General features: G+C 63.9%; 1 protein-coding gene across 6 annotated transcripts in view; it reads right to left on the bottom strand.

The window, feature by feature from the left end:
• Positions 1 to 1,170: 1,170 nt before the first annotated feature.
• Positions 1,171 to 25,436, bottom strand: part of FBRSL1 (fibrosin like 1) — an 83,098-nt gene continuing 58,832 nt past the window's right edge. The window contains exons 6-19 of one of the 6 annotated variants that reach the window (XM_057305961.1): positions 15,304 to 15,349; positions 12,501 to 12,819; positions 12,192 to 12,412; positions 11,290 to 11,450; positions 10,137 to 10,187; positions 9,849 to 9,944; positions 9,264 to 9,332; positions 9,095 to 9,124; positions 8,828 to 8,899; positions 7,519 to 7,651; positions 5,183 to 5,260; positions 4,867 to 4,950; positions 4,451 to 4,649; positions 1,171 to 3,446 (exon numbers count right to left, since the gene is read on the bottom strand). In XM_057305961.1, coding sequence (XP_057161944.1) covers positions 2,477 to 3,446; positions 4,451 to 4,649; positions 4,867 to 4,950; positions 5,183 to 5,260; positions 7,519 to 7,651; positions 8,828 to 8,899; positions 9,095 to 9,124; positions 9,264 to 9,332; positions 9,849 to 9,944; positions 10,137 to 10,187; positions 11,290 to 11,450; positions 12,192 to 12,412; positions 12,501 to 12,819; positions 15,304 to 15,349 — 2,529 coding nt within the window. In that variant the 3' untranslated portion in view covers positions 1,171 to 2,476. Of the gene's footprint in view, positions 3,447 to 4,450; positions 4,650 to 4,866; positions 4,951 to 5,182; positions 5,261 to 7,518; positions 7,652 to 8,827; positions 8,900 to 9,094; positions 9,125 to 9,263; positions 9,333 to 9,848; positions 9,945 to 10,136; positions 10,188 to 10,999; positions 11,215 to 11,289; positions 11,451 to 12,191; positions 12,413 to 12,500; positions 12,820 to 15,303; positions 15,350 to 25,436 lie in introns of all 6 variants that reach the window. The other 5 variants (XM_057305959.1, XM_057305960.1, XM_057305964.1 and 2 more) reach the window with 5 other exon arrangements.

Below are 25,436 nucleotides of genomic sequence, written 5' to 3'. Positions count from 1 at the left end.
TTTACACATTTTGTAAACTTTTGTCTTTCAGCCCTTTTATAGAAAATCTTTATTTCATAACCATTTATTCTGATTTTACAGACGTTTCCTAGGGAGTGATGTTCCAGTGCAGACGCTGGGTCCCTGGACTCTGCTGCTATACCACAGAGGACCGTCCCTTACAGGCCACTCTTGTAGACCAGGGCCCTTAGTGGGGAGGGCCTGGCGGCGTGCTCCCGGGCGCCCGATTTTCACTATGGATTTTGCTCCATCGTGAGTCATCCTCCTCAAGGATAACATTCCACCAGAGAACGTGAGTTCTTGAGAATGGTGCCCCTCAGGGATGGGACAGCCCGCCCCAGCGCGGGTACCAACACTGTCTCCCATGGGTGACTTTCCGCCTGGGGCCTCGCCTGACCTACTCCCCTCCATCCTGAGGTTCCATGCAGACTGTTTCCTTTCCTTCTAGCTCAAATATTTTATTCCTTTCCATGATATCCCTGGACTCGCAGGTGGTCAGTCCAGGGGAGAGCCTGACTGGCTCCATGGGCCCACGACACCTACGCGTAGGTCCCCAGAGCCCTGGGGACTGGTGGGCCGTCCGGGCCTGCCCTGGCAGCTGTGCGGGGTTTAGCGTGGGCACAGTGGGCTCCGTGTGGGGTACCCCAACCTTCCATGGGGGGCCCTTCTCAGGCTCAGGGCAGTTCTGGGTCTGGCTACTCACCCTACAAGGCAAATCCATTCGGGGCCCCCATTTCCACACCATGGACGGGGTAGGGTAACAGCCCCTTGCCCTTCTCCGGAGAGTAGAGGTGGCCAGTTCTGCCTCTGCCCCCTCCCTCTCTGAGCCCTCATTTCTCCACAAAAGGCTCACCTGGCCTTGTGTGGGGCCCGGGCAGTGGGGGTGGGGGGCAGGCCAGCCCTGCGCGCACATGAGCCTCTAGCCAGAAGACAAGGCCGAGCAGGCAGACGGGGTGGGGGTGGGCCCAGGTGGAGGCGGCCAGCAAAGGGCGGGAGGTTATCCCAGCAGCGGAACAGCCCTGGGGGTGCCGGCCCAGGCGGGGCTGGAGACGTGAGGACGAGACCCGTGAAGACGCTGAGCTTCTGGGCAAGGGTGACCGGCGGCCCAGCTCCACCCTGGAGGGGGCCGCGGACCCCCACCTTCCATAACGCCACACAGAACACCCGACCACCTTGTGATCCAAAATCAAGGCTGTATTTATCTTCATTGATTGACACGAGAACTCAGTGTTCAGAACAACCAGAGCCCACAGTGGGAACACGGCTTGGAAATACAGAACAGAGCAGACGGCTGCAGACGGTCGAACCAACAAGGCTCAAAAGTGCAGTGGACACAGGCGTGGACATCAGGGAACAGAGAAGGACGCCGAGGACAGGACAAGGGGACGTTCGGGTGGTTATGAGAGCAAAACCGAAACCAAAAGGAGATCATGCCAGAGCCCCCGCAGGTGGAAGGCATTGCTGACGGCCTGCCAAGGACGAGAAAGTGGCCACAAGCCGCTATTTCTGTTTGCAGTGGACCCTTAGACTGTTCACTCCTAAAAACCTACTTGTCTGGTCTGGGTTCTGAGAACACTGCACGAAGAGCACTAGGGTCCACAGCCGGCCAGGCCCGGGGAGGGCGGCCCTGCTGGCTGCGGGGCTGGGGGCGTCCTGCCCGGGCCGCGGCCACACCCACCTCGGAGTGCTTGCATAGTTGAGGGTCCGCGGCAGTTAAGCTTCTGAGCCCGTCCAACTGACAGCGAGTGGGTTTTTGTGACCATGTTAAACAAAGAAGCAGAGAGGTTTCTAGAAACTTTTTATAAAGTCTACCTAGGTTAAGAATTTAATAACGTCATATGTTTATATTAACAGACTATTTACATATTTCATTTGTTTTTTTTTTTAAAAACAAACCAAAAAAGAAATCCTCTTATGCTTCTGCATAAGGCAAAAAAAGTTTTGTACATGATTATTAATTATTATTTTAATATATATCTGTAACTTCGGTTCCAAGTACCAAGGGAGGGCCAGGCCGGCCCTGAGGGGGGGCCTCACAGTGCGCTGGACAAAATGACCGTTTTTTTCTCCATAAATAAGACAAAAGATCCTGGGGCTCTAGAAAGGGATCTGAGGCCTTTACATTGCAAATCTGAACTGAAGATAAAAAAGCAAAAGTTCCTTTTTTGTTTGTTTTTAAAGATCTAAAGAGCACAAAATTGAAAAAAATACAAATCTATTAAAAACGCTTCTCACCTGTGGGAAAAGATGTACAAACTTGAATTCTCCTCCAGTAGCCTAATTTCAAGCTGGGAAAACAAAAGATCACCCCCAGCAAAGCTGTGGATGGAACTCCCCGACTGTGCAGACTTCGGGCGGTAAGCAAGTGTCACCCCAGGACTGACGGCGCTGTGCTTAGGTTCTAGAAACGTCCACGTACAAAAGTTTACAGCAGTGCATTTGTGGAAAGGTCTCTGTACACGCGGTCCCGCGGGCACTACCGCGCCTCCACCTCCTGGGGTTTGCGGGATGGAGAGTAGTCGCGCGCCTCGGGCCCATGGCCCCCGAGCGGCGTAGTCCTGCTCCGCGGCGGCGGCCCGGGGGGCGTGGGGGGCCCACCCGCGGCCACCAGCGGGGGCGGCGCGCCGAGCGCGGCAGCGGCGGGCGGGGTCCGCGCCAGGAGCCCGTTGTGCAGCGCGCCGGCGGCGGGCCCGAGGCGCGGGTAGTGCAGGGCGCCCAGCGCGGGCAGGAGCGCGGCGCCGTCCAGGTGCGCGGCGGCGGCCGGGGTCAGGTGCGCGGCGGCGCCCAGGTGCGCGGCCCGGGCGCGCTCCAGCTCCTCGCGGCGCGCCTCCCGCAGGCGCTCTGGGCTGTAGTCGTGCGGCTCGCGGTCGCGGTAGGGGCGCTCCGGGGGCTCGAAGAGGGCGGCGGGGCCCGGGGCGGGGGCGGCGGTCGGCAGGGCGCGCCGGGGCAGCTCCAGGCCGCGGTAGGCGTCGCGCAGGGGCTCCCACGGGAAGCCCAGGCGCTCGCGGGCCGCCGGGCTGGGCCCGAGCTGCAGGGGCGCAGGGGGCGCGCGCGGACGCTCGGGCGCTGGGTGCAGGCCGGCCCCTGGGGGCTCGGGCGCGTCGCTGTCTTCCCTGCGCTCCTCCTTGACCTTGATGTCGCCCTGGGGCCGCTCGGCCGGCGCCTCGGGCGGCTTTCCCGGCTCTCGGCCCAGGAGGCCCGCCAGGCGCAGGCTGTCGCCCAGGGCCGCCTTGCTGTAGGGAGACGGCGGGCGCGCGGCCATCTTGGCGCCGTCCTCCTTGGCCGGGGAGCGGCTCTCCTTGACGCGGGGCTCGGCCTCGCGCTCAGCAGGGACCCCGGGCCGGCACGGCTCGCTCTGGCCGCGGAGCAGGAGGCTGCTGACTGGGTGGCCCACGGGGGCTGCAGGTGAGGCCCGGCTCAGCAGGCGCGTCTTCTCCAGGAGGTCCCTGGGAGCGACAAGACAGACACCTTCACTCAGCTAGGGACAGGAGGGGCTTCGTCTAACACGGTGCCCGGAAGCATGCTGTTTGCTACCAAGTTCCCAGCTCTAGGACCTCAAGGTCCTTGGTGTGTGTGCGGGGGTCTCTTTAGCACCCCGTCAACACAGGGTGACAAGCCCACACCCTCCCAAGACCCCACGGTGCCCGTGTCTTCCCTCCCCTGGATGAACGTGGAAACCAGCTCTGCAGCAGGACCCCAGAGCTCTCCCCACAGACCCAAGCCGCTCAGCCCCTGAGGCAGCACAGAGCCTCAGGGAGGAACTTGGGCCCCAAGTTCACTCTGGGGATGGGACCCTGGAGTCCTGCCTTGGCCATGGCTGACCATAGCTCCCATTCATGGGGCTCCACTGCCCTGTGCCTCTGAGCCCTTTGCCCTGAGTCCGGGGGCAGGGAGGAGGGCACGGCCCCCACGGCCTTGGCTGGGGATCCCCAACAGGAGGGATGAGGCTGGGAGCCCTCCTGCTCCTGTCCACTCCACCAGCCAGCCACAACTCAGCCGCCTCAGATCCCAGACTCCGCTGCTGACTCGAATAGTCCCCCCACCCCACCCCACCCCTGCCAGCCTAGTCCTGCGGCCCAGGGCAGCCCACTCAGCCCCATCCTCCCAGCCAGGGGACTCTCCCACAGGTCCCCTCCCAGACCTGGCCCCCACCTAGAAGATGCCGGTGGCCCCACTGCCCTGCCCTGCCCTTGCGCGGTCCCCGCAGAGGCCCTGCTGGGGCCAATGAGCCCACCTTCCCTGCCACTGCTTCCAGGAGTGGACCCACCCTCTCCGTGGGTCCTGCCCAAATCCCGCCCACCAGGAGTTCTCCATGGGGGCCTCTACTAGCCTTTCCCAGCCCTGAGGGTACAGCAAGTGGGATCTCCACACAGAGCGTGGGTGCTTGGCCCACACCCGGAGTTCTGCAAAGCTGGCTGGAGGCCACAAGAGCAGAGCGGGCGCCACTCACCGCTCCTCCCTGCCCTTGTCCGGCTCTCGGTCGTGGTTGGTCAGGGCTGAGACCCGATCGGGGTCCACAGGCTTAGGCCATGGGGGTGGTGTGGGAAAGGAGGGTGGCGCCCGGTGCAGTCGGTTCCAGGCCTCGTGGGAGCTGGGCAGGCCATGCAGTGCGGAGCTCTCCTTGGGGGCAAAGATGCCGCTGCCCTGAGCTGGAGAAGGGCGGGAATGTGAGGCCAGGACAGCGTCCCTGCCCCCACTGAGGGTGCCCTGTAGAACTGCAGGGCTGCTGGGGAGAAGCACACCATTCCTGCATCCCAGGGAGGTGGCCAGAGGGTAACAGTCAGCCAGGGGTCAGGGTGCAGCCCAAACCCACACCGGGAGCCCATGCGTGCGTGTGAGCAGGAAGCAAGCTTGGTGGTCACTCACTCAGTGCGTGGCTCCCCAGGCCTCCAAAGGCGCTGCTGCCCAGGCTCCCCAGGCCCCCGAAGGTGCCTGGCCTGCTGAAAGGGTCTGTGGGGACAACCAGGGCTCAGGCTCTGTGGCTCATGCCAGGGCTCCCACCTGCCTCCATGTGACCACCAGGCCCTCTCCTGGGACACCAGAGCATGGCAGGTGCCCCTGTACAGTCTGAGGGGTGTCCTATTTCCTGGGGTCCCCTCCCCACCCACCCGCATCCTCCCCCAGCCCTGAGGGCTGCAGAGAGCTGGCCAGCCAGCCTCCAGTGACCGGAGAGCACACGTACCTGTCAGGTGACCCGTGGTCAGAAAGCTGCTGGGATGGGCTGAGGGTCCGAACGGGTTGGTGGTGGGATAAGCAGCACCTGTGGGGGCAGGTTGGCGGGGGCCTGACAGACCTGGGGCTCCTACTCGTGGGTCATTCCCGGGGCGGAGACACCCGTTTCCTCTGGTGACCTGTCTCTACCTCCCACTGGAAGCTCACGAGGGGGAAGGGAGGGAGGAGATGGCAGTGGGGCCCCCAGAGGAGAGGGCGCCAACACAGCCCTCAAGGTGGCCCTGGAGACACTGAGCCCGGGACTTCCAACTAGAAGCTAAGAAGGGGTCCTGGCCACGGAACAGTGTCCTGGTGGACGAGGCTGCTGAAGATGGCACCTGCTCCCACAGCATCCCCCAGCTCCAGCCACTGGGGGTCGCCACACTGTCAGCTCCGCCACTCGCCCGCGGTCCTGCCCTGCCCCTGCCGGAGCCCAGGCCTGACACCACCTTCAGGGCAGCCCAGTGGGGCACAGGCCCCGAGAAGGGGCTGCTGGCCCGGGGGCTGGCCCCGCTGCGACACACGGCCTCCGTCTGGAGGGCGGATTTCTGGCAAAGACCGGTGCCGTGGCCGGCCCCCGGCTCTCCAGCGTCCCCCAGCTTGGAGGACACCCGCACTGGAGGGTTTGCGGTTTTGCCGGGCTGCCGCGGGGAGACACGCAGTTTCTCACCTCCAGGAGCTGCCCCCCAGAAAGCTAGCCGCGCTCCCGAGTGACTCAAAGGTCAAAGACGTCAAGCCGGAAATTAGGAAATAAGCAAGCTCCCTGTGGCGCTCCTGAGGACGCGCACCCGTGCGTGGGTGACGTGCCGCTTTACGAGCACATGCGGCGAGAAACAGCCAACAAGCCGACAGGCAGGCTTCCAGCTCAAGGAGCCGGGAAAGGCAGCAGCAGGACACGGGGGGCGGGGGGCAGACACACCCATGCCAGATGGGGGCAGAGCCCCCCCGCGGGACGAGACACCCCACAGGCAGGGCCGGCCACCGGCGTCGTGACCGGGGGCCCTGGGGGGCATGCTCTGGGCGTGTGGATGGCACAGCAGGGCTGGGCTGTGTGTGGACAGGAGTCCAGGCTCCACACAGCAGAGGAAGCCAAGGCCCACCGCCTGGCCCCAGGACGAACGCACATCCTAGAGCCTCCACGGACTGCAGCCCAGATGGGAGGACCTCTGCTTTCCGAGGGACGCCCCTCTGTCCAGAGGCCAGGAACGTGTGGGAGCCAGGGGCTGGAGAAGCCCCCATGCTCGAGGCCAGTCTGGGTGACCCTGTCCACACCCGGCACCCCAGCCTGCTGACGGGGCCCACCCACAACGACCACACGTCCAGGCGGAGGTGGCCGCCAGCATGCACGAGGACAGAGCAGGGGCGTCGGGGAGAGCGAGCGGGTGACGCCCGCAGGGCCTCTACAGCTGGGAAGGGGCGTAGCAGACCCTTCTGAGGTGGGCTGTGAACAGCCAGCAGTGGGAGCGCTCACACCGCGGGCCCGGCCGGCCTCGGAAGCGTGTGAGGCTGGGAACTCGGGGCCCAGGTTCTCACTCTTCTTGGACAGCAGCGCCTCGTGAACCTCGCTCACTTGTGCAAACACCGGTTCACGCGGAGCACCTGCTCTCCTCCTGAGAGTCTGAGGTGTGGGTGTGTGAGGGCAGAGGAGCTACGTGACCAACGCCCAGTCGGAATCCTGGCTGCTGGGTCTGCGGGCGCCATGGCGCTTGGCCGCGACACTCGACGCGTGTTGCCTTGGTTCCTTGCCAAGGAAATGGGGTGCGTCCTGAGCCTCCACAGGCCAGCCCTCAGCAGTCCTGCACCTAGCGTCCCGCAGATCTCACCCCACGCGCCTTTCCCCTTTGCCCATTCTGCCGCGTCCCTTCCCTGGGATGCATCTTGGCTGGGGGGTGACCTATGCTGAGTCCTGGAAGGGCTCCCCGTGATCCTTGAACCTGGGGGGGACCGGGGGCCCCAGCACAAGACTGTGCCAGGGCTGCTGGTGCAGGGCAGGCACAGGGATTCTCGGGGAGCCGTGCCAGAACCGTTCCTGGGAGGGGGCAGGCCGGGCGTGGGGGAGGACTCCTGCCCCTCCCCAACTCAGGTAGGGGCGGGGGAGACAGCAGAAGCAGAAGCTCCAGGGAGGAGGGGGAGCCCGGGGAGGGTACCACACACGGTGGCACGGAGGCGGCAGGACGCCAGGGGGTGACCCAGGGGCAGCGTGGAGGGAACAAACATGCGGACGCGTCTGGAGTTGTCCTGCTGGAGCGCCAGCCCAGGGAACGGGCGGGGCCTCCCCTTCCTTATGTTCCGGATGGGGTGCCTTACCCGAGCCAGAGAAGAGGGGCCGGGCCAGGTCCTGCGGGTAGTGGAATCCGGCAAACACGCCCGGGGCAGGGGGTCTACTGGACAAGTCCAGCTTGGCGCCCACCTCCAGCTTGTGGGGGTCCAGCTGCATCTGCTGACAGGGACAGAGCACATGCGGGGCCCGCCCGTCTCGCCAGGCACTTCGCCTGCGGCCCAGCCAGCCAGCAGCCGCTCACCCTGACCCAGGAGAGCCAGGGGCTGTCAGGACAACGTGTGATCGATGGGGGGCAGGGGGGGTCGTGCCTTCTGTGTGGCCTCTGAGAGCTGTGCGTTTACACCAAAGCACCTCACTTTGGACGTTACATTTTCATCGGTAATACTTCACCGTGGTAAGAGTTTGTAAAACGGAGTTGAAAAAGTAGATTCACATACTTGTTTTAAATATGCTTGACAGTTTCCGGTATCTGAACTTGGCATAACTATTATGAAATTTATTAAATAAAAGAAGCCCGTGGCTCCGCTGTGACCGCCACACGAGGCTAAGGGGCCGGGCGAGCGCTCGCCGGTGCTGCCCGCGGTGGCCATGCAGACCTGCTGGGGTGTGGCCCGCCTCTGCCGTCCTGTCCCGGCCGTCGGGGTGCCCGGGCCTACGTGGGGGCAGCCCCCAGGGCTATGCCCCAACATTTGCAGAGTGAAACACCCAGCGTTTTGTCCTAAGACCCTGTGGACTTCTCGTGGCACGTGTTGGCGTGATGATTTCTGACAGCCGTGCATGGAGGTGGTGTGTGACCAGAGTGGCAGCAAAGGGGTCAGGACCCTTCTGGGACGGGGGGCTGGTGGGGCCCCTGGCTGCCCCTGTTCTGGTCTGAGTGAGGGCCTCTCTCGCTTCTGCCTGCCCTTCCCTGGCGTCCCCAGAGCGCCCGTGGCTGCCTCTTCCTCGTGTCGTCTGGGTAACGGCCAAGGTGCCCATCTGGCACCACCCTGCCCCCCCCAGGCACACAGCAGCTCCTGGGGCACTTTCAGTGTCCCCCGTTCACTGCTGAGCACCCAGGCATACACAGCAGGTGCTCAATAAATGCTAGGGTGAAAGGACGGGGACAGAATCGGTCAGGTGGATGGCTCGAATGATGTTGGTGGGACCAGCACAGGGTCCCCTGCCTGGGGGCATCCTGGGTGACCACCCCCATCTGGCCTCCTCCCCAGCCCTGCCCCGCGTGCCCACACGAGGGGCACACAGTGACCATCTGAGGACCTCAGACGGCCCCCAAGGGGTGCATGAAGGCACCGTCTGACACACCGGCCCGGCCGGCGGGACAAGCGAGCGGCTCACCTTTATCTTCTGCTGATGGCGGTATATCTGCCAGGCGATCTGCACGTGTGCGGCACACCACTTCCCAGGGTTCTGTGACGGGGTGGGCCACGCACTCAGCCGCACAGCCGGGCCTCGTCCTTCTGCCCCTCCCTTCAGCACCCCCAGGTTCCTGTCGTCGTGGGCACCCCTGGGGCCATCCCAGAGGCACCCAGAGTCCTCCCCAGCCACAACCCTCCCTCCCAAGGACACACGCGCACACGCGCAGACGTGAGCCCGCACACTCACCCTGACTGCGGTCCGGTACGGGTCGGACACCTGTCAGCAACGGAGAAGGAAGCGTTAGGTCTGGGGGCTGGGGGTGGCCATGCCCTGCCGCTGCCACCATTATCCACAAGGGGGGTTGGGCCGGCTGGGGTGACCCCAGGAGGGAAGGATGGGCGGTGCGGCCACCTACCCCAGGGGCTTTCTGGAGGAGGGTGTGAACAGCACTGGCCCGGCCTGTTACCTCGATTGGGTTTGAAGTCTGAAGGGAGAGAACAGGATGTGACAGAGCTGCAGAGCCCGGGCCCAGGCAGAGAACCCCGGGGGGCCCTGCACACTGCCACCCGGGGGAGGCCTGGCTCCCCACATCCTCAGTCCAAGGGATTCTGCAAAGGTGGGAAGGGGCTCTTGATGAGGACGTGCCTGGGTTAGGGGGCTGAGGCAGCCCTGCTCCGGGGAAGGCCCTCTCCGGGGCCTCCTGAGACATGGACGGCCCCTGCTGGCCACCCCACACAGACCTCCCCTCTGCCCTGATGCTTCCCACGCCAACCTCAAGCACTCCCAGCCGAGGAATGAGGGTGCACAAAGCCTGACTCTCGCTGTCCCCAGTGCCCCACCCTGCCGCTGCCTGGGCTGGGGTCCTGCTGAGGCCCCTCTGGCCGTGGGGCTGCACAGCCACGTCCCACCCGGTATGGCTGGCTCACAGCAACACACAAAACTGCACGCCAGGGGCTCCCGTGTGCCCTGAACCCCGTCCCACCCCAGGAGCAGCTGGTACCTTGGGCTGAAAAGCACCCTGTAGGGACCCAAAGGGGCCTGGGTGTGGGAGCAGGGTGGGCAGTCCGGGGATGGCAGAAGAGAAGGACGGGAAAAACTGCAAGAGAAAGAGGGGGAGTGTTCCAGGGCCCTGGCTGGGAGCATGGACATCCTGGGTGGGGATGCTGGGCCCGGGTCCCTACGCTATGTGGAAGGGAATCTGACAAGGCCTCTGGGCAGGTGCAGCCCCACCCTTTACCCGCGACCTCTAGCCCACCGGCCAGCCGGGTGACCACAGAGAGACACTCACGTTGGAATGTCGGAAGTAGGGGCTGTCCAGCTTGGGTGCGTACTTATCAAACTGGAAGGGAAGAAAGCGGAGAGTGAGGCCTCCCCGAGCCTGCCCACGCCCTCCACTGGGCCCAGCACCGACACCCCCGTTGGACCAAGTGAGGCCCAGATGGCTGTCCTGCTTCCTCCGGCTGGTGGTCTGCAGCCAGCCGTCCCCTGGGCTCCCTGAGGACACTGGCCAATGCCCTGACTGGCTCCTTGGGGCCCAGCTCTCAGACTGGGTGGCCCCCCCATTCTAATGGTCCCACCGCGGGAGGTGCAAAGTGGCCCATCTGTGCCCTCTGATTGTACTGGCTGAGACCCAGGAGGAGATGCTGCTGCCACGATGGGGGCATGGAGTCCAGGACTGGCAGTCAAGCAGTGACATGCACCCAGGCCCCCAGCGACCTGGCCCTTCACAGAGCAAAGCCGGGGGGCAATGAACTCTGCCCCGCACAGCAGCTGGCTCAAGAAAAGAGGGTCCAGGACCTGGGGCCCATGGGAGGGAGGCCTGGTCCCTCCCGCCCCCCTCAGTCCTGTCTCAGTCTCCGGACCTGCTGTCCTGCTGCGGACTGAGACGACTGAGACGCTGAAAACCCTGTGTGGGTACAACTAGCCCCAAGGCCGTGTCGCCCATGTGTGGACGTAGGGCACCCACCCAAGCCCAGGACAGAGAACCTCACGACAGGACCCAGAGAAGGACCAGAGGGAGGGGCCAGATGGACAGACGGACAGAAAGGGGCGGTGTCTGCCGGTGTGCGTGCGGAGAGCGTCTGCGTGTGCCTGCTGCGTGTCCGGCCGCCCGGGCCGCCCCCCGCCCGCCCGCACGGGGGGCCTACGCACCGGCGGGGGTGCGGCGGGCGGCAGGAGCGGCGTCGGGGGCAGCCCCGCGGGGAAGGGGGCAAATGTGTGTTGGTGCTGGTGTGTGTGCTGGTGTGTGTGTTGGTGCTGGTGGAACTCCGCCCGCAGCAGAGCCCCCGGGCCCAGGGGGGCGCCGGGCCGCTCAGCGCTCTGGACCAGAAAACGCGCGTTCAGCTCTTGCCTGAGCAGCTCGTGATCTACAAGAGAAAAAGAGAGAGAGACGGAGAGGCACGTCGGCCGCGGGCTCCCGGCGGGGCGAGGCGGATAGTCACCTGGCACTGGTTTCGGCAGGCCAAGCCGTGGTGGCCGCTCGCTAGGTGCGGGCCCCAGGGTGGAGGTAAGAGAGGTGCCTGTGACCAAGTACCAATCACAATCCCCGAATGAGGCTGGCAATACATGATTGGCTGGCTGAATGAGATCAACAGGCTGGTATCTAAAGGCAAGAGAGAACACCGTGAGCCCCCGGTGCCCCCGGAGCCGGCCGCAGGGGAGCCCTGCCCCCCAGCCCAGCGTCCTGGTCCCATCCCAGGGCGCCGAGCTGCCCGGACCTGCGTTGGGCTGCTCAGGACTTTACAAAGAACTTGGAGACAAGACCCCGGGAGAAATCTTCGACGCCCTGATACTTGGCCTTGAAGGGGGCACCTGCCAGAACCAAGCAGGGAGGGAGAAGCCAGGCTGCCGCCGTTCACCGGGAAACCCTGTTCTCCAGGACTGAGCTCTGCACACCCCCACGAAGGGCCCGAGGCCCTCGTCCCAGACACACTGGGGATGAGGGACTGCAAGGGTCACAGCAGGCCCCAGAAGCCTTTGCTGGCACAGCAGCGGAGCCGCCCCAGGTCCCCCTTCCCTGCCGGGCCTGGCAAGGGCTCAGGATGGAGCAGGGGCCGCGTCTGTTTCTGTGTGCACACAGGGGGCACTCGTGCGCCTGCATGCACGTGCACAACCCAGGCCGAGGCAGGAAGCTTCCTCTGCACCAGGCAGTGGGACCCCCTTGGGAAAGGCAGCCTGCGGGGCCAGGGCCCTGCCATCAGCCCCTGGGGTCGGGAGCAGGTGGGGCGGGCTTTGCCTCAGGAGCCCGCACCCCTTCGCTGGGGAGACCAAGTCCCTCCCACCGACCCAGACGGAGGATCCCAGAGTGGAGGGGGACAGTGGCCCGGCCCCAGCCAGCACCTACCGGCAGGGTGTCCTGGGACGACCAGGCTGTTGGCCGGCAGCGCCGGGGGCGGGGGCAGTGTCGGGGGGGCGGCGAACATGGCCGCCGCGTGGTGCTGGTGCTGGGCCTGCGAGCGGAGCGCCAAGTGTGAGGTAGACAGGTGGGGGCCCGGCCCGAGAGGCGACAGGGACGCGTGCTTCGCGAGCCCGAGGCTGGCGCTGCTGCTGGCGCTGCTGCTCCTGCTGCGGGGAGCGGGGCTCAGTGCCGGGGGGGCGGGCCTCCCCGCAGCCCCGCCCCCGCGGCGGTGCAGCCCCGCCCCTCCCCTCCCACCTGAGGCTGTGCAGGCCGTTGGGCGCAGCCTGGCCGTGGCCCGCGAAGGCGCCCAGGGGCAGAGGCACGTGCGTCGGGAGCGGGGCGCGGGGCTGCGGGGGCGCGTGCGGCGGCTGCGGGGTGAGGCGGGGCAGGGCGGGGGCTTCCTTCTTGACCGGCTGGCTGGCCGGGGCGCCTGGCGCAGGGCCGGCGGGGGGCGCGGGGCTGCGCACCGTGGGCAGGAAGGGCGGCTCGGCGCTCAGCTCGCGGCTGCGCTCCAGGCCCGAGACTTTGGGCGGCGCCCCGGCCTTGGCCTCGGCCTCCTCGCCCAGCGTGGGGCCTGCGGAGAGAGGGCCGGAGTGAGCGGGGCCGGACTCAGGGCTGAGCCCCCACCCAGGCCACACGGGCCAGGGCTGGGGAGGGCTGCCGGCCCAGAGAGCCCGCAGCGACCCCACTTCACGCAAGGGCGGCAAAGTGCAGCGCAGACTCGGCTCACGCAGGGTGCTGGCTCCGAACCTGTCGCCCGCGTGGACAGGCGCTTCCTGCCACTGCCTCCCCCTCGGCCACACCTTCACTGTCGCCCTTGTCGCTGAGCAACGCGCTAGTGGCCTGCTTTCTTTCTGAAACCACCCAGGGGACCCGCGGCCTGGGGGAGCCTCTCCACAGGGCTGGCCCGGCTGGAACCTGGTGGGACGACGTTGCTGCTCGCCACACTGCCAGAATGCAGGTCGTCCCCCACCCTCGCCACACGCACTGTCCCTCATCAGCTGAGACTGTCCCCCCTTGGAGCCGTGCCTGTGTGCTCAGGACTTGACCTTCTGCTTACTCATCCCAAACCCTCCTTTCCAGGCAGTGTCTCAGGTCACATGCCCAGAGGTCAGGTGGGTAAGGAGTACCCAGAGCAGGCTAGGCAGAGGGCACGTGTCCAGGCCAGAGGAGGCTCTGTCTCCAGCGGACAATGGCCGGGTTCCCAGGAGTGGGGATTCAGGTTCCTGATTGCGGTCTCCCTGTTTGGCCTGCTGGCAGATTTCACTTCCTCCTGGGGCCCACGCAGGCACCTGCCATGCTGAGTGCAGCAAGAAGCCTGCAGCTGCAGGGCCATGAGACCCAGGCCAGCAGTGAGACCCAGAGGACTCTGCTGACCCTCTGGGAAGTCTCCTCCCCTGGCAGCAGGAAATGGCTCCTTCTGTCTCCTCTAGGGTGACACGGCCCCCTGTGGCCACCAGCCTGCATCTGTTGGCTCAGGGACAGAACCAGGGAGGAGGCCACGACCACCACCACTGCCATGAGACTGGGGACTGAGGCCTGATGGCTCATGGCACCATCTCTACCCACTCACTCACAGCTGCCAAGGGGTGCTGGCCTGGCGTCTGACCTCTCTTCTGCCTCTCCTCTATCTCCTCCAGCCCCTTGCAAAGTAAGAGCAGCCACAAGGATGGAAAGAGGCGGGTGTGGGCTGGGCAGAGCTGGTGTGCCGCCAGGGCCCCAGCCCTCCTGCAGCCTCTCCCCTCACTGGGGAAGCATGGGCACTACCAGTGATTACCCCTGCTATGAACCTCCCTGGGCACTGCAGAGCCCTGACTCGTTTCCCAAGCTCTGCCTTCGCACGTGAGTGGACCTGGTAGTGGGCTGAACTGTGCCAAAAAGCCATGTCCAAACTGCAATCCTTAGCACCTGTGAATGTGGCCTAATTTGGAAAAAGGGTGTTTGCAGATGTCATCAAGCTAAGAATTTTGAGATGACACCAGTCTGGAACAGGGTGGACCCCAAACCCAGTGATGGATGTCCTTCTAAGACAAAAGGAGGCAGCCATGGGAGGTGGGAGGGACATGGCTACAAGTCCAGGGACACCCAGGAGTGGAAGAGGAAGGAAGGAACATCCCTTAGAGTTTTTGGAGTGTGGCCTTGCCAACACCTTCATTTCAGATTTCTGGTCTCCAGACTGTTGAGAGGGTAAGTGCCATCCATTTTGAGCCATACGGTTTGTGATTATTTGTTGAAAAGACAATGGTTCTGTGTCACACTCTGTGGGATGCCAGCAGAGTATGCCTCTCTCCCGAGACCTGTCTGGCCTCCCCTACCCTGACTCTGTCCAGCATGTGTACGCTTTGCTGAAATGCTTTGATCTGAGGACGAGACTTCTCCACCTGAAGCAGGGGGAGACCATGCCCTGCTCCCAGGCCACTGGGACTGGTCACTGCAGGCCCCCACCTGTGCTGCAAGGCCTGTTGCGTCCAGTTCTATCTAGACAGAGCCTTCCAAGCCAAAGGGCCCCTCCTCTGTGCTGGGGGACTCACTCTCTAGAGCAGTGCTGGCCAGGAGAGCTTTCTGGCAGCATGTGCCTGTGGTACTCGTGTGGGGGCCGCCAGCCAGGTGGTGGGGCTGCTGCAGGGATCTAGTCCCTTCATGGCAATGCTAGCCACGTACGCAGTGCTGGCTCTGGCAGCCAGCCCACACAGCCGCAGGATGCCTCAGCAGGTGCTAGACCACAAGCTGCCAGTTGTCCTCAGAGCAGCCGACCCCATGAGCCTGGGGAGGGTCTGGGAACATGTCTTGCGAACAGTCCCTGGGAAGGGGCAGGAACCCCACTTTGGGAACCATTGCTCCTGACTTCTGCTTTCCTTGTAGCTTTTGCTGGGGGGCTGTAAATCACAGCACATAACCCCTGCCTCAGGCTCTGCATCCAGAACCCGACCCATGATAGAGCATAACCTGGAGCCCACTCTCTTGCCCAAAAGGCCCGCCATCCCTTCCCATGATGACTTCTGGAATGTGTCCTGTCCTTTCCTAGAGGCTAGGAGGTGAGGCCAAGGGACACGCTTACCTTTATCGGCTGCCGGGGCAAAGAGCTTCTCAGAGCCCACAGATGCCTGGAAGACAGAGAGGACGGTCAGAAACCAGAGGGGATGAAGGGCCTGGGGGTGAACTTGGCTTCTACCCCTGCCCCTAGGACACAGGTCTGGACAGGTTTTGTGCATGTGAGGGCTGCCTGGCCTGGTGTTCTCCTGTGTTCATAGCCGCCACCCGGGAGGGTGACCATGCCCAGGCCTGCTGCAAGCAAGTGGGCACACAGGTCACACAGCCCACGATCAGGGAATCGAGGATGCTCAGCAGAGATGTGGGGCTTCAGTGTGGCCCTGCCAGGGCGGGGGGGCGGGGGGGGAGACGGACTGGGACTTGGGAACTCAGGTGCATCTTGGCAGAGCCTGCCCCAGGAAGCCGAGGACTCCGCTGGGCCTGGTGCTGGAGGGTGGAGAAGCGCTTGGGACTGAACAGGCTGCAGGACGGCACCTGCCATGCTTTGGTCCGAGTCACAGACCTGGGACCACGGCTGTGACGAGGTGCCGAGTGTCCACGTGATTTCTGATGGACCCCATCTCTCAGCCTCTCTCCTGTGTAGACGCCCACATGCACGCAAGGTGGCGGGACGTCAGGGTGAGGACGTGGCCCTGCGTGGAGGACTCTGCCACAGCTCACGGAAGGAGCTCCATTAGACTTTCCTGAGTAGACCTTTCTTTTGATGGGTTGTTTTTTTTAAGTTTTATTTTTAAGTAAACTCTACACCCAACATGGGGCTCGAACTCACAGCCCTGAGATCAAGAGTCGTGTGCTCCACCAACCGAGCCAGCCAGGCGCCCCACTAGTTGACTTTTTAAAAACAGCTTCACTGAGCTGTAATTCACAGGCCATACAATTTACCTGTCAAAGGCGTACAATTCAGTGGTTTTAGTGTATTCGCAGCTGGGAGCAACTGTCACCTCAGTCAGGGTTGGGACATTTTCATCACCCCAAAATGCAACCGTGAGTTCTTCAGCCATCGCCCCAGCCCTCATGTCCCCTGGCCCCAGGACCACTGCCTCTCATGTGTGTAGAGGTCCTGTGCTGGGCTTCCCGGTGGAGAGAGCGGCCAGGAGTTGCCATGGGGGGGGTGGCGGGGGACCAGCACCAAAGAGCATGAGGACTCTGCCGTGAGGACAGCCACCGTCAAAGCCAGGCAGCAGCAGGTGCCAGCGAGGGTGCAGAGAAGCTGGCGACCTCGAGCACTGCTGGCGAGAAGGTGTGGACAACGGTCCACAGGGTCCTCACAAGGTTGGACATGGAAAGACCACGTGATAGCAGCAATCCCACTCCTGGATACGTGCTCCCCAAAACTGAGAGCAGAGTGTCCAACAAATGTTTGTGCGCTCACAGGCATGGCAGCATGACTCACAGGAGCCGAGAAGCGGGCATGGCCCCAAGTCCATCGGCGGGCGTATGGAGGAACAAAATGGTCCATACGCACAAGGGACACTACTCAGCCTTAAAAAGGAAAGAAATCCTGACACCTGACACTCCCTGGATGGACCTTGAGGACCCGGTGGCGAGAGAGGCCAGAACGGGACAGACACTGGAGGATCCCACGTATCTGAGAAGTCAGATTCCGAGTAGACGGGGCGCCGGGGCGGGGTGCTAGGGGTGTGCCAGGTGGAGTCTGGAGGTGGACGGAGGCGCCGGCCGCACAGCACTGTGAATGTGCCTAATGCCTCTTCACTGTGTGCTTAGAAATGGTTAAGATTACTCAAGCTTTGTTGGGTGCATCTTACCACATTTACACAAATTAAAAGAAAACACGAGGGAGCTTTCCGGGGTGATGAAAGCGTTCTCTGACGGTGCTGGTGGAAACACAGTCATAGGCATCTGTCAAAGTGCATCACGCTGCATACTCGAAAGGGCAGCACCTTACTGCACGTAAGTGACAGCGGGGGGGAGCCAGTGATGCGCTCCTGACCCAGGTCTGTGCATGACCCAGGCTGCACGCCACTCATCTGTGGGGAAACGGTGTGTGATGGGAGCTGGCCGCTCGGCAAAGGGGAAGCTGCTCCCTCTATCAGAATAATTCCAGACTGACCGGTGGTGTAAATGTGAAAGACAGACCATGAACGCAGGACAGAGCCTGTCACTGCACGACTTTGCAATCACACTGGAATGGGGTTAGCTTTTTCTGATCATGTCCCCAAACCCAGGACCAGGAATGAAAGAGGTGGTAACACAGCCCCCAGAACACAGCCCGGTGCCCCAGGAGCCGGGCCCCGGCAGGCAGGCTGTGGGTCCTCATGCCACGTGATCTCAGGGTGCTCACGGAGGCCTGGGGGAAGGACCCCTGACAGGTGAACACGATCCAAGGTGGGCCTCAGACGCAGGAGGCTCCAGGCGGGGAAGGTGGGTGCACAGACTGCACTCTCCCCCGTGTCTGAGTGAGCGTGGACAGCCGTGCATGGAGGGGTCCTTCCTGCCGGATCTGCCAGACCGTGGAGGCTGTGTGTGACCTTCTCACCCACTACCAGCCGGGTGGGACACGCTGCACCCCCACACGGGGGCACCACGGCCATGACCTCTTCTCTCCTGAGTTTGTTTCCTTGCCAGTTTGTTTTTTCGGGCACATTCTACATGGTGAGTAGTGGCTGTTAGAGTCTCTGGATTACCACCTCACCCCCAGGAGACCCCATGGGGATGAGGGGTCCACCTGAGCTGGGGGGTCTGCAGGGGCAGGGTGGGGCAGGCTGTCAGCCCTGGTGGGGGAGGGGGCACTGCAGCCCAGACTCTGGTTCCAGACACGGCCAGCACCATCTGCCCCTCGGGGCCAGGCCCCCAGTCTGTCTGTCTGCAAAGTGACGATGCCCAGGACCAGGAGGAGGACAGCTCACTCCAGCAGGCTCGGCCCCAAATCTGCCAGGAGCGATGACCGCTGCACCCCCACACTATACCCTGCCTGATGGCGCACGCGTCACCACCCTCCCAGGGCCTGCCCTGTGACCCCAATTCTCCCTGGACTGGACCCTCACCATGACCCCAGGACCACCCTGCAGTGCCTGCGTGACAGCCCTATTGTCATCATTATGACCTGGGCTCGTTAACACGCCCACAGGTGAATTCTCCACGAAGCCAAGAGTCTGTTTTAAATCCAAATCAGAACATGTCGCCCCCGACTCAAGCACTCCAGCGTCCTCCCAGCGACCCTACTGCAATCTGACCTTCCCTCCGATCCTGGAAGGCTATGAGAGGCCCGTGTGGGTCCTGACCCTGACCCAGCTGCCCCCCCCACCCGCTCCCAGCCACCAGGTGCCAGCACAGGTCTGAAGGTCTCTTCTTGCTTGGCTGCCTCTCGGCTGCTCTGGACGCGTGTGGGCACGGCCACAGGAGAGGAGCCGCTGTGTGCCAGCTGCTTCCTCTAACGAGCGCCCCGTAAGGTCTTCATCATCTCCTGCGCTGACAGGCCCTGTGGGCCGCGGGGACGGTGCCAACTGCGCAAGCAGCCTCGAGGGTCCCAGCTCAGCGCCACTGCCAGAGGGCGCCTTACCTCTCGGCAGCGCAAATGAACCCGGCTGCTTCAGCGGCCACAACCATCGGGGGGAGTCCAGGCGGGGAAAGGGCAGCTGCGGGGGTGGGGAGCCAAGCCCCAACACGGTGGGAGCCCCCTGTTCTGACACGGCATTCCCATCTGAAAAAGGCGGTATCAGAAAGGAACGCGGAGAAGCGGCAATGAGAAAGCGCCTGTGTTCTGTGGGGCATGACTCCTCCTGGTCCCAGCCTGGGGGGAGGGGGAGCAGGCTCACCTAAGGCCCCACCGTTCAGTTCAAGGCCTGGGGCTTGAGCAGGAGCCAGGAGGTGGCGCCCCAGGCACTTGGAAATTCTAGGGGAACAGTGGAGGGGGTGAGGGGGGAGTGTCTTCCCCACCACTCCCCACCCTGGATGCCAGCCTGGCAAAGGCAGGAAGGAAGGCACTTTCCCAGGTCCATCTGGTCCCCCCACCCCCACGGCCACAGAGGGCCCAAGTTCAAGTTTGCTTGGGGAAGTGGAAGGATCCGAATCCTTGCAGGGGTCCGGGGAGGTTCCTGGACCACAGTGAGGGGCCGGGACATCTGGCCAGGCGCAGCCATGCCCACCTAGGAATGCCCACGGGGCAGGCATCCTCAGTCCGCTGCGGGGACGCGCCCGCGGGCCAGCCCCTTTCCCAGGGCACGCAAAGAGACTGCTCCTGCTGGAGCTCGCCTAGCACAGTCCCTTGGCTCCTTCCCTTCCAGGGGCAGGGGTCGGGAGCTGGCCAGCTGACCCGGGGGGGAGGGGGGCAGCCCCAGTGCAGCCACCAGACCTGTGCAAACAACTTCCCGAAGACCATCTACTGGGATGTGACCCAAGCAGCCACATCGTCTCTAAACCTGGCACTGAGCCAGCGTGGGGGCGGAAGAAAGGGGTCACTCCCGGGCGAAAACACAGGTGGGAGGTGCCCAGGCTGCAGGTTCACGGTCTTGATGGAGGGGGCACGCCCGGGAGGGAGAGTGTCATGACCGGCACTAACTCCCCTGGGGTGCCCAATCCTGGCCGCGGGCGGAGGTCACCGCGCGCTTTGTCTTCGAGGACCCGACCCGCGGGGCAGCCTCCGCTCGGATACGCGGCACAGCCTCCGCCGGCCGCGCCCCGCCCCAGACAAAGAACTCCAACTCTGGGCAGGTGAGCGCGGAGTGCGCCGGGAAGCGGGGTGGCCGAGCCCCCGCCGGGGCGCAGACAAAAGCGCGCGTCCCCCAAGACGCCCGGCCCCGCCTCCGCCGCGGGCCCCTCAGTACCCTGGCCAAGGCCCGGGCCCCTGTGCAGGGATGCACCCCCGCCCGCCGGCCGCCACGTGGGCCGCGGGGACGCAGCTGGAGACACACGGGGTCTCCGCGCGCCTGGCTCCCGGGAGGGACGCGGTGGGCAGAGCGCCGGGGGCCTCTCCTGAGCCCCGCTCCTCTGGAGGGGGCGGCTGCTCTCTTGTACCCGGCCCCCGAAGTCCCGAATCCCTCCCCGGAGCCACCAGCGCGCACTCACCGCGCGGGCGCCCCGGGTCTGACGCGCTCTGCAGGCAATTGCCGCTAGTCCTCGGGCTGGGGCCGGGGCCGGAGCCGGAGCCGGAGCCGGAACCGGAGCCGGGCGGCATGGACGCGGGCGGCGGAGCGCGGACCCCGCCACCTCTGCCCGTCGAGGTGGCCCCTCTCCCGGCGCGCCCTGCCTAGCCGGAGCCCGGGCCGGGGACGCGCATGCCGGCCGCGCCGCCTCGGCGCGCTCTGGGTGGCTCTCGGGGCGCGCGGGGCCCCTGGCGCCGTCGGGCGCGGCGAGGGCCGGACAAGGCGGCGGCGGCGGCGGGCGTACTGCTGGCGGGCGCGCAGGCGGCGGCGAGAGCGCGGGCGGGCGGGGCGGGGGCGGGGCGCGGACAGGCCCGACTAATCCAGCCCCGAGGCGCGGATCTGCCCGCGCGGGGCAGCAGGCCGGTCGGAACCTGGTTATTCCCTCTCCACCACGAGGTCAGCTCTCGCAGCGCCCGCTGTGCTGAGCGCTTTATGGGCCCGACCCCCTCCGACTCGCAACAAGTTATGCATGGCTCCTAAGCCCAGTTTACAGAGGGGGAAACTGAGTCACCGAGCGGCGAGGAAAGATGACAGTGCTTGTACATACGTACGATGTAAGCCCCGCCCTCCCTGAGGCTCGGTTTCACCATCTGCGAAACGGGGATGCACGGCGGGGAAGGGTCCAATCAGTTACTGCAAGCGCAAACGGCTACTGCGGGCACGCGCGCCAGAGCCTCCTGGCTGCTGGGCGGGAGGAAGCCCACTGCAGATCCAGGCGAACCACTGCCCCTTGCGAATGCCCGCACATGCGGACACTGAGCCAGGCACCCAGGCAGCCCTTAGGTGCACCCGCAGCAACAGGCCTCTCCATTCCAGAGCGCACAGGCGGGGCCCCAGGACGCCAGCGGCACAGCTTCTCGTCAGGAAACGCGCTGTGAGGCAATCCACGCACAACACACGCTCGGGGGCCCCAGGAGGTCAGCCGTGGTGGGCAGTCCAGGGACCCCTGGCTTAGAAGGCCAGGTTCAGAACCTGCAACCACCTGCTCCAGGCTGCGAGAATCAGTGGCCGGGTCTACACTGGGGAGTGTGCTGCGTAGCCAGAGAGACTCTTGGTTACCAGCTCCAGGATCCCACGCGCTGGCTAAATATACACGAATGAACACATTTGCAAAGGACACAGGTAATCTGCAAGGCTCCGGAAGAAACGGCTAACAGCGCCACTCGTGGTGGGGACCTTAAGTCCTTTTGTTCTGCTTGAATTATTTACCAAATACATGTATTCCCTTCTCCTGGCAAATTAACACCGTTCCCCCAAGTCCTGCTGTTTCCTGCCATCAAGACAGCCAGCACCTGCTGCGTGTCAGATGTCATGCTATATGCCCTAATACTGGGAAATCATGGGGCCCTCGTGCTTACATCCTTTGGGGACACCCCGTCACCCCTATTGTATTGATGAGAAAATGGAGGTAGAGACTTGAGAGGTGATCCATCCGGGATGGTGCAGCTGTTTTGCGGCAGAGCTGGGATTTGAACCCCAGCAGTATGACTGCGGTTTCTATGGGCTTAGCCAAGACATGCTCTTCCTCTGGGAAGGCAGCAGAGGCCAGACGTACTGGGAAAATCGGGGGCTGGGGAGGAGGCTCTGCCTCACAGGTGACTGTCTTGGGCTCCTCACCTGCCACATGCACCGTGTAGGGTTATGAGCTCCTGCACACAGCCCTGGCCCCAAGGCCTCTGGCAGCAACGGGGAACGAGGGTCATGCAGGTGACCTAATCCCAGGAGTCTGAGTACTTACCTACATGGCAGAATGGAATTAAGGTTGCTAGTAACCAGCCGACCTTGAGATAGGCAGATGATGGGGACGGGGGGCAGTGTAATCACAGGTCCTCACCAGGGGAAGGAGATGGGAAGACGCCAGTCTGCTGGCTGTGGAGACAGGAAGGGCCGGGAGCTAGGAGTGTGGGCGTCTACTGGAGCTGGAAGAGGCAGGGAACAGATTCTCCCCTGCAGCCCCAGCGGGACAAGCCCGGCCCCGCCCTGACCGAAGCCGGCGGAAACAGGACAGTGAGACGAGTCTGGTGGCCTGCAGCCACCAGGTTTGTGGTGGTTGGTCGCCGCAGCCACAGGAAGCCCCCACGTCTGTATCCAGGACTCCGATGAGGGGATGGAGTGCAGAAAGACCAGCCCTTGGGGGGCTGTCAGCGCACAAATGGCCCTCAGCAGGCCTGGGTCCTGCTTACAGCCTTGTGGGAGCCGCCAGCAAACACATGGGGAAACAGGCAAGACAAGTGCAAATGGGGTGGGAGGAACGGCAGTGGGGATGGGCAAAGTGATGGTGTGCTGCTCGGAGCGACAGTCAGGGAAGCCCTTCCAGCCGGGGCCTCTGAGCAGGACCAAGCTGAGGGGAACTCTGGGGAAGATGGCTAACACCCCGTGCAAAGGTCCTGAGGTGGGAGCAACCTGGCAGGGCCTCGAGGGAGCTTGGGTGTTTGTGTTGAGCAAGAGGAAGTGGCTCCAGGTTTAAGCAGGAGAGAGAGAAAGTCTTTAAGACCCTCTCTGTAGGACCCACCATAAGGCTGGGGTGGGGGGTGGGGAGCAATGGGCCTAGCTGGGAGCGGCTGGGACAAGCCAGGCAGCACGGTGGTGGGGCCTCTCCTGTGAAGGAGATGGGACTGTTCCAGTACAGTGGCGGGTGGCCGTGGTTACAGGAGCTGGGAGCTCTGCAGGGGGAGGTCAGCCAGGGGCCTGCACGGAGCCCTGCTGTCCCTCTTGTCCACCATGGGCTTGATGCTGAGGCCTAGAAGGGCCCGTATGGAAGGAGCAGGGGGAGGGGCCAACAGCGTACACAGGCCCGGGGGGAGTCCCAGCTCTGTCCTTTCTTCGTACCCTGGGCAGGTCCCACCCTCCCGGGGGGCAATGTACACCAAGTCGGGTATTCCTCACTAACTGAGCTCTGAATTCTCACGGCCCCCCCAAGCGCGTTCTATTGTTGTGCCTTTTACAGAGGACAGACCCAGGCTGGTGGCCAGGCTGCACCCACGCTCCAGCTGGCTGGAGACCCTACCCCTGGCAGAGCCGATGGGGGTGGGGACAGCAGGTGGGGGCCGAATGGTTCTGCTGGGCCAGTCCAAGCACCGGCAGGAGACGCCTGGAGATGCGCCGTCCAAAGGGGGAGCAGCCCCAGCCCAGGGGAAGCCTGTCTTCATGTCCAACATGGTTCCCAAGGCCACCGTCAGGCACTGATAGTCCTCGAGACAGTCTTCTGTGCACGGCATCCCCCCAGCTGGGGGAACCCAGGGCAGGTCTGTCTCTGTGTGTAGAAAGGCAGGCAGCATGACATGAAAGATCTGACAAGGTATGAAATCTGGAAGGAAGCAGAGGGGCAGACTAAGAGGAGGGGGAAGGCAGCGGCCAGGGAGCACAGGGCTTCCAGAGGAACCCACGCTCATCAGACCAGGATGTAACTGTCTGTCACCCGGGCAGCACCCCAGGGGAGGTGCCTGCCCCCCTGCCCGGGCTGCCTCTCTGGGGTAAGTGGACGCAGAGTGTGCAGATGAGGAAGGCCTGTGGGAGACCAAGGACAGGGCCCTGTGGGAGGACACCAGTGTGGCTGGGGGGCTCAGGGAGGTGCCAGGGTGCCCTCCCGTGCCTCACTGCCCAGCACGGGCCCTGCTCCTGGCCTTGGTTCTCCCGGCCGTGTTGGGAGCGTGGCCTCCCATGGAAGGTCCCCACGGGGGTGGACTGGCGGGCTCAGCTGAGGCCAGGGTGTGGGGCAGGGTCCAGGGTGGGTCCTTGCTAATCGGCACCCAGCGTTGGGTGGGAAGCGAGACCAGAAAGACCCACAAACCCCACTAATGGGCTGACAGAGGGTGAAATCAGACCCTGCTCTTCCAGCCAGCGCTGCCTCCTCCCTGACCAGGAAATGCAAATTCAGCGCGAACAGCTACGAGAGGAAGTAGAGACCTGCCAAAGACGCGGGAAAGGCTGCGGAAAGCCCGGGAGGGAGGGTCCGACAGCACCGGGCACCGGGCACCGGGAGAGCTGAGCTACAGGGCTCTGAAGGCTGCAGGCCCCAGAGGAGGCGGGGCCATCCTCAATGCCATGGCCGTGGCTGCCATGTGGCCCTTGCCGTCCAGGAGGCGGACACGAGCAGGACGGGGCAGCCTGCCGCACTGGCTGAGTGGTGGCCCCAAAAGACACGTCCACCCGGAACCTCAGAACGTGACCGTATGTGGGATTAGGGTCTCTGCAGGGGTGACGAAGAGAAGGATCTCGGGTCGCCTGGGTGGCGACTCCTGATTTTGGCTCATGTCATGATCTCAGGGTCGTGAGATCAAGCCCTGCATCCAGCCCTGTGCTGGGTGTGGAGCCCGTCTGGGATTCTCTGCCCCCCTCCCTTCCCCTCCTTTCTCTCTCAAAAGAGAGAGACAAGGATCTTGAAGTGAAATCATCCTAGATCAGGGTGCCCTAAATCCAAGGACTCTGTCCCCCCAGGAGGAGTCACAGAGAAGCCACATGACAACGTAGGCAGAGATGGGCAGGATGCAGCCACGAGCCAGGGACATCTGGACGAGGTGGACGAGGCAGGAAGAACCCTCCCCTCGAGGCTCGAGGGAAAGCACACCCTGCCCACAGCTCGGTTCTGGACTCCTGGCCCCAGAACCACGGGAGAATACGTTCCTGTTGGGTCAGCGGCCTGACCTGGACTCAGGTCCAGTGAGGCAGGGCAGGCGCCCTGAGCAGCCCGTCCCGGGGGGAGGGGTCCTCAGCTGGCGTCCGGAGCAGAAGCCATGAGCCCCACCGGGCTTTCTGAGGAGAGGGCTGAGGGGTGCCCGTGAGTGTGCACACAGAGCGTAGGTACGTGTAACGGCACTGTGTGGTGTGAACACACGTGTGCGGGCGGGAAGGCACGTCTGTCTCTAAGGCTCCCGTGGTGGCCCAGCACTCTTACGGAGGTGGCAGGCAGGCCTCGCCTGGAAGGGCAGGTAGCCCTTCCCCTCTGGGGGTGGGGGGCTGCAGGCCCCCAGGGGTGGGGTGGGGCTAGGTGGGACAGTCACCCCAGGTCCTGCCGGGGGACCTCCGAAGGGCAGAGGCC

This window comes from Ursus arctos, unplaced genomic scaffold (genome assembly GCF_023065955.2).
Source record: "Ursus arctos isolate Adak ecotype North America unplaced genomic scaffold, UrsArc2.0 scaffold_34, whole genome shotgun sequence".
In the NCBI taxonomy this organism is placed as follows: Eukaryota; Metazoa; Chordata; class Mammalia; order Carnivora; family Ursidae; genus Ursus; species Ursus arctos.
The sequence above is the reverse complement of the archived record's forward strand: the minus strand, read 5'-3'. Positions and strand labels throughout refer to the sequence as shown.